The 8302-nt window shown below is 32.5% G+C and overlaps 1 protein-coding gene across 1 annotated transcript; it reads right to left on the reverse strand.

Annotated features, from left to right (window-relative positions):
- Positions 1 to 1623: 1623 nt before the first annotated feature.
- On the reverse strand, positions 1624 to 4349 carry LOC106681189 (uncharacterized). Its single transcript, XM_014421382.2, has 3 exons — positions 4220 to 4349; positions 1868 to 2040; positions 1624 to 1763 (listed from the first exon to the last, which is right to left on the reverse strand). The coding sequence occupies exons 1-3, from the start codon at positions 4242 to 4244 to the stop codon at positions 1638 to 1640; spliced, it is 324 nt and encodes a 107-aa protein (XP_014276868.1). The 5' UTR covers positions 4245 to 4349; the 3' UTR covers positions 1624 to 1637.
- Between the last annotated feature and the right edge of the window lie 3953 nt (positions 4350 to 8302).

An 8302-nucleotide genomic window follows, 5' to 3' on the forward strand; every position in this document is an offset into this window, starting at 1 on the left:
ATGGCGATTTACTGAATAAATTACGTTGCATTTTTTTTAATTGTATAAATTCAAGAATTTATTTTTCTTATGCTTTACTTTTAGTTTGTAATAAGCGATTATGAGGAGTGTCTATCTTTTGCTTTCCTTATTGTATATAAGTTATTGTAAATAGTTATTTTTGTTGTATTTTATATTAAATTATTGTATAGTTGAAGTTTACGAGGATTGTTCGTAAACTGGTGGGGGGGAGTTGCAGCCTCAGTCAGCTGACATCGAATAAACAGCTGACTGAGGAGATCAGCTGATCGCATGTATATAAAGAGATGTACCGAACCCAATAAAGTTAGTATGTTACAGCAGTTCACACGTGTTACATCTTATTCCTTCTTCTCTTTTTTTTTTGACATTTGGCTTTCGCCGATACTTAACTTATATGTACTGAATAATAACTCAAGAATTGAATATTAAAAATGTATTTTAGAATATTCGGTGTAACCAGGAGTAGAAGAGAACGTGGGGCATGTATTATTCTAGTACCAATGCTTTCTGGAAAAATACAATTTTATTAGGTTAGCGGATTAGCATTGACCGCCGATACCTTCGATACCAATCGATACTAATCTCTCAGTAGTTCTGGATGACAGACCAACGTTTAGCTAGAAAGTATGGAAGGAGAGTAAGGAAAGGAGAACCTGGAAATAGCCTAAAAAGATATGACTGAATATAATCACTCTTCATTCATGATATAATGTTTAAACGATGATCCCGTAAAGGATGTAAAAGTTTGTATTGGAGCTGGGTTTAGTGGGTTCAAATCCCACACACGGATTGGTAAGGGCCTCGTTGAAGATGTCTTACCGCCGTAAAAAAAAAACAAACCAAAAATCATTTATAAACATATTGCTTTTGCGAGTTGCTCGAGCATTTTCTATTTTTTTCTGCTGTTCATTGTATATCTTGACCGTATGCCCTTAATTGTCTTTTTGATGGATAAACACACCCATACATATCGATGAATGTAAGAAGAACCGGATACACACGGGTGGATATTCTTGATTATTTCTTGGCAGAAGAGCAACAGAGCTAAGCGACTGATGGCTCAGAGAAAAGAAACGGGTAGGTCCAAGAAATAGCTTGATAAGATGTTCAGTATGGAAGCATAGCCACAGGCATCCTTTGTAATGCTCTGGCCAGGATAAGATTCCTCACCTTTGGACGAGATCGTATTATAGGTCCAATATTTTGCGAAACGATTTATCCGAATATGATGTCCAAATTTGAAAAGGCTTGTTTTGAACAGGGGAAAGGATGGCGTACAATAGGCCCGGTGACATTGTAAACATTTATTATTATACAATGTTAATAATGAAACAAAAAGAAAAAAATGCAAATTTAATGTAATTTAGTTATTTTATTTTTTAATGTAATTCAATTACACATGTCAGTATATTCTCTCACACAGTATTGCAATGTTTCACAAGTATTGTGTGCAGATTGATGCATTTATAAGTGGAAATGTATTATATAAATAAGGTTGAAACGAGATAAAGGTTCTTGAATAATCTAAGTCGTTGATTTTTATTTACATTGATAAATGTGATGAAACATTTATTATTAATTAATTATTATGTAGATTTAATTAGCAAAGTTGCGATTCAGGCCCATGCACTGCATTTAGGACAAGTAATTCTTTTCGGATTGTCAACTAGAAACACATGGATTGAAGTGAAGTTGAATCGTTTCAAATCTTCCAAGCAAGGTGGTGGTGCTGGAAGCAACTCCTGTAACAAAAGTTTCCGATACGTTAGTGAGTTTTCGAATAAACTTACTACATTTCTTCTTAAGAAATCTCAAACAAAATTCTGTTGTGATCAAAATAATGTACCTTCAGTGGTTTTCCAGTTGCGTGAGTATACCAATCTCTGAGTGGTCCCGGAGTACCATAGCCGACTCCAAAGAGGCCGAAACCAACCTGAGAATGTTTTTCGTATAACACGTAGAGCATATAGGCCTCTCTGCATGAATCATAGCGATCGAACTTGTTCACAAATACTGTGCCTATGAATAATTACTTATCAGAAAATTTACATTTAAATTATATTTAATCTGTTTAATCAAGGAATCATTTTCATTGTATGATCAAGGTATTGCCGTTTCGATGACCTTTTCTACCACTTTTCTTTTTTCGTGACTAATGTTATTAAGAAATACATCAGATATATATTCCCATAGGAAATAAAAAAATGCGACTATAGAAGACTGCATCATCGTACAAACGGCTCTGGGCAACTCATGGACTACGGGAAGCTCTGGAAGCTCACTAAATCTGCCACAAAGAAGTACTCGAATGTTAGTCTACACGACGGAGATCGCCTTTTGACGCCCGCTGAACAGACTGAGCTTCTGACAGGGCATTATCGATGCGGTATAGATGTGCGCAGAGGAGTGTAGTGAGTTTCCTCTGCACAAGTTCGCTTGGCTCGTGATACCTCCTACATGTTAGTCCAAATCAACTTACGGCTATCTGGGAAAGAGATAACGGCTATCGATCTTCTGGCCATAGGGGTGTCCAAACGGCAATCCAGAGGTAACTAACACGCAAAGAAGATGTTTACCTTGCAAACTTGTATAACTCGTGGTTGAGGCTGAGATATTTCCCAGCAATATAGAAACACGCCATCTTGCTTCCACTTCTTAAATCGAGGAAGTCTGGAAACGAGGATGATCATTACAGACCCATTATAGTCGCACCTCGATAAGGTTTACGTAAACAGAATCCTGAATTGCCTTTGGGACATCTCTATCGACAGCAGCAGCGTGTACTCCACTCATGTGGGCACTATGGCTGGCCAAAGAAGTATGCAAAAAGATAGTTAACATCTCCGTAAACACTGCGAAAACGGTCATCATTGTATTAACTCACCTAGCAAGAAAAAAGCCAGACTCCCAAAAACGCTCCACGTGGCGAAGTCCACAATATTTCCATCCAATGCCATTGTATGTTTGGGTATAAATTTGTGTACGCATCTTTATCAGACAACCAAGACTGTTCCTACCGCCTACACCATCTCTTGACATTATCAGTCCTTTCCCTCCGACTAAAATGACAAATGTATTAAAGTATCCTCTTGACAACGCTCCTCTATGACGCCCTCTTGTTCATGCACATCACAGACGGCACACAATGCCATCTATAGAACTACTAGAATTACGTCTAGTGGAAGATCGTCCGGACTACAGTTTGGAAGTACGTGATACAGCCGGCATTACACAACCTATTAAATAATATAACGGTCCCGGAATTATATTAGGAGGCGAAAAATTGAATTCCTAGACTCCCTAAAATATCAAACAAATCTTTCAGACCTTGCACACAACACTCTCACCAATGCGGTGACAACAGGCAACAATGTAGACACTTGCGCAGTGGTCGCTTGCAAATATTGTAATAAGTTTTTAATCTCAATTTAGAACATGGTGTACCTCAGCACTATTTTATTTCACAAATTAACTCATGTTATTGACAACACAAAATTCTAACCTCATCAAATGTTTTTAAATGAATCTCAGTTTCAGAATAAAAACGCCACTTTCATTCTTTCTGGCATTATTAATGTTTAATTTCAAATAGAAGGTCTTGCAAAAAAAAAAAAAAAATTAAATTTCTAAATACCAATCAACTATTGGATAAATCTGTGTTGTGTTCAGACCTCAGGAAAAATGGTTACTAATGGTAGATACCATAAGAGAAGATATTTTTTAATTTTCAAGAATGCTGTTTGGTAAAAATTTGTCTGAATAATTTTATATGACAAATAACGAAATCAATATTAGTAAACAGAAGTATCTAAAACACTTAACAGAAATTTTTATGACCGCCCATTCTGACCATCTTTCTACCATTAATTACACACGATCATATAATAATCTTCCAATGTATTACCTTGAAGTTGTTGTTTTCCTCCACGAATGTAGTTTAGTCAAATTTAATGTCTATTAAAATATTTATAGGTTTTGAAAATGTTGATTGCGATCTTTACTGTATTATTAAGTACTGAACTTAAGAAAACAGCGAAAGACGTTTGAAAATTAAGTTTTATTGCTTATCAAAAAAGTTAAATTAATTACTTATTACTATATAGATCATAAATATTATAATAGCGTGATAATATTAGTAAATATTTGATTTGATATTAAACGTAGGAGAGTCTTTTTCTTACATTATAAGTTAATATACCTTTTCTTGGATAGCAGCCTTGCATTTTGAAGGTTCCTACTCTTGGTCCGTTCGGCTGGCACCTGGGAATCTCTATAATTTCTCCTCCTATGGAAGTCCAAAGGCCTTCAGCTACTTCAGAGATATTTAGACGACCGGCTTCGGTAAGTTGATCTAATATCAAAGCGGTCTTTTCAGTATTAGTGAAAGTCAATTGCAAAAAGTATTGATGTTATTTTAAATTATCCAACCTGGGGGAGTTAAGTATACACTAGCTGAATACGCTGGTATTCCAAAGAAGCTAGTATGAACGAATTCCTTTACTGCTTCATAATTGTATGTGCGTGGGTTGACATTTCGCACATCTGCTTTTAGAATCTACACATACGGCAATAGTGTCATAATCAAAAATTAATTTTGTAATGAAATTTAGGTTCATATTACATTACTCAGAACAGATTTTCAGATCTAAAATAAAAGTTTTGATAACAGTCGGATCAAAAAATCTAATCAGTGTCAGTCTTTATTGAAAAAAAATCAGAAAAAAACATATTTTTAATCAGATAGTCGTGTATAAACTTTTAATAACTGTAAATATTGATGTGACCTCTGACTACTACCATTCTTTAATGTTCCGACCAAAAACCTTATTTTTCCGTCTATTGAAGTTTGATTGAAACTTAATATAAATTGATCGGCAATTCACAAATTTCATATCTCAACATTGGGACCGTTATTGTGAATTTTTATGATTCAACATCAATGTCGAATTGACGAAACCACAAAAATCTGCATCAGCGGGTTTTAGAAATTGGATAATTTTTTTTTTTTAATTCACACAAACCAAGCATAGATCCTAAATGTTATACATCTTTTGAAAATTGCGTTGTACTATATCATAACCATGAGGAGAATGGTTCCATGGATGAAGAGTCTGCTTAATAAAGATTAAGGAAAATCTTTAGACGTGGATATCTCCAAAATAAAGCGATAACGGACACACCTTCCAAGGATTTTTTCACTTACTCTGGGATCCTTAATTCATTTTTTCAGTTTGAGTACTTAACCCTAAAATACCCTGCATATGTATATAGAATTATATTCAACCACAACTTCACTGATGTTATAATTGCAAACTTTTTAGTTTGGGGTATAAACATATTTGACCACATCTTGTAATTCCTTATTATTTATTCTTTAATTATTTCTTATTATTTATGTTTTATTATACCACTTATGTTATATCTACTTTTCAACTATTCTGAAATATTTTCGCCGGCCTAAACAGTTAGAACAAATCTTTTAATGGTTATTTAAAAGAAAAAAAATTCTTACAGAAATTTGAACTCCACATATGTTTCCATGGTAGTCGTAAAAAAGGCAGAACCTGGGATCCCTTCAGAAGCAGTAAAGTTTCATTTTATACGGAAACCTTGGTTCAAGAGTTACCTCGACCAAGTGTTTCATTTTGTCGTGATCACAAGTGGTTGTAGCCATTCTGAAGAATGCTGGTTTCTTATCGTATATATCACTCCTGACTTGTAAGAAAAATTGTCATGTTAGTTATTTTAATTCATGATTAGGTAGATTAAATTAAATTTAAATTCATATTCCTACGTTCACTTTTAAATATAATTATTCGCAGCGAAAAATCAATAGTTAATTCAAATATGATTTAATTTTTACAGCTTCCTTCAATTTAACATATTGGCTTACCTACGAGGCCATCCAATGCTTTGGACTCGTTTTCTTGAGCCAAGAATAGTAGTGCCGCTATCTGAGGAATAATATTTAAATTAAAATGATAAAGTAGATATATGATTTTTGGTGCATTTATTACCACAAATATGGGGTTTTAAGTAGTTTAGTTCGTTGTAATACTTTTTTTTTTAATTTAAAAGTTCAGAAAACTCTTCAGGTACTAAAAACATTTGTTTGCCTCATTATAGGATTGATTTAAAAAAAATGCCCTAAAACTGAAATGTCAATTATTTTTATTCATTGTTTAATGCCTTTAAAGTAGCGACTTTGATAGATTAAGGTACAAAAAAAATTTTCAACTTTTTTAATGTAAATAAGGTAAAGTATTTAAAAAAAAATTCAAAATCACGAAAAGTCAACATTTTTTAAATTTCTTTTGGTAAACATTATAATATTAATAAACTGCTACCAACTCCTTCGAATTTAATCCTTATAATTGAATTTATTAGGCTTGAATTTGAGTACTAATTAATATACATAATGTATGCCTAATAGTTTCTAGGATTTCCTAAGATTCAGTTTTTCAGTATGAAAAATAAATTCACAAAATATTATTTTTTTTTTATTCTGAAATAAAATATTGTCTTCCAATGACTGGATCTGGGAGACTAGTAGATATAAAGATCTCTGTTAGGGACAAATTTATGTTATTTAGAAATGAATTTAATACTATGTTTTTTGCGTTAAGTAGTCAAGATCTTTAGATATATAACCAAACGGTGGTCAAAACTAAAAATAGTGAAATTTTAGCTCATTTTTCACTAAATAATGAGCTAAAATTTCATTATTTTTAGTTTTGGCCACCGTTTTGTTATATATTTACTCTGTTTTAAATATCAATATTATGATCTTTTTCAACGCGAAATTTTCTGCATATCGATGTCAAAAAGATTTTTTTTCTTAATTTTCAACAAAAAGCATTTCGGACATTTTTTTTACTTTTTGTATATCAAAAATTTACCAAAATAAAGAAAAACAAAGCAAATAGTCTCAGTGGAAATTAGTTCCACCCAAAAAGGTGAATTTATAAATATGATACATTTATAAATATAATGTATTTATTGCACATATTCTCCAAAAAATTAAGAGAGTTAATTAAGATTAATTATGTTCTTTCATTTACATTAACCGAATTGGTACTTACTGCAGAAAATATTACAGGTGTCTTCATGATAATGAGCAGAATAACTCCGGAGCTAGTTTACAATTCTTTTATAACATACAGCTACTAATTATCGGCGACATGTTTCTTAAATTACTATTTCTGTAGCACGTACATTGATTATGTTTCAAACCTCAATTACCCTCTGACTGGTAATCAAAATTTATATTAAGTAAAAACATTTAAATCATTTTAACCAACACGCTTAAGGTTAAGAAGCTTTGGAGGTTTAAGTTCATCGAAGAATCAACAAGGTTAACAAGTGTATTGTTTTACGACCCTTGTCTTAAATTCTCGTTGAATTAGAAAAAACAAAATATTTATTTTCACCAATTTATTGCAGCAAACAATAGATGCACAAACTTAGTGAAATATAATGGCAAGATTAGTAACTATAACACATTATTCCTTAAAATATTAAATAGCTTCTAAATAATATCCAGAAATGCTTTTCATTATCGTTTCTTGCAAAAAGTTTCAAGAAACAGAATTAAAATGACAATGAATTATAAAAACATCAATAAAGTCTCCTGCTTATACACTTTTCATTTCTTTTTTCCTTGCTCTCTGTTTGTATTACTTAATTATTCCTTCATCTCTATGAGTCTACGATAGTATAATTTAAAGTATTTATTTTCGTAAATAGATTGTGGAATGCAAAAAAAAAATATTTAAGACAGAAAAAAAGGATTAGGTAAGGGCCATTTTCAAACCATGGGAAATTTTCAAGTCTGTCTTGAATGATATGATTTTCAAGGCTCATAACATCCCAAGTGAAACTTCTTTTGACGGACACCCCTCAGTAAACGAACCTATTAATGAACAACCAACGAATATGTCTTACAAAATGATGAAAATTAAAATAGAAAACTGTAACAATAAAACCTATCAAGGGTCAGGGGTTCAGTACTTTTATAAGACAGTGCTGTTACTTGAACTACGGTTATACAAGGAGTTGATTGGTTCATGAACCCCAAGTTTTCTCTAATTAAAGGTACACAAGGCTGGACTCATGGCTGAAATAACAGAATATATAATTACCTGCTTCGGTTGGATTTGAACCGGAGTCCATATAGTTGGTAGCACAGCGCCTTACCCTCTGACACTCCCCTGCCAGACAAAATCGTTTGGACGGAATGACTCTTTTTTTTATTATTATTTTTTTAAATATTATTTATTAT

This window comes from Halyomorpha halys, unplaced genomic scaffold (assembly GCF_000696795.3).
Source record: "Halyomorpha halys isolate HHAL.00 unplaced genomic scaffold, Hhal_1.1 Scaffold316.1, whole genome shotgun sequence".
Taxonomy (NCBI): Eukaryota; Metazoa; Arthropoda; class Insecta; order Hemiptera; family Pentatomidae; genus Halyomorpha; species Halyomorpha halys.

What these genes read in the sequence shown, in the direction of transcription:
- LOC106681189 (XM_014421382.2), bottom strand. Translation starts at nt 4,244, where the DNA reads ATGCAAGGCTGCTATCCAAGAAAAG. An exon ending in AGGCTGCTATCCAAGAAAAG is followed by an intron (nt 2,041 to 4,219) that starts GTATATTAACTT and finishes AATTATTCATAG; the next exon opens with GCACAGTATTTGTGAACAAG. An exon ending in CAACTGGAAAACCACTGAAG is followed by an intron (nt 1,764 to 1,867) that starts GTACATTATTTT and finishes CTTTTGTTACAG; the next exon opens with GAGTTGCTTCCAGCACCACC.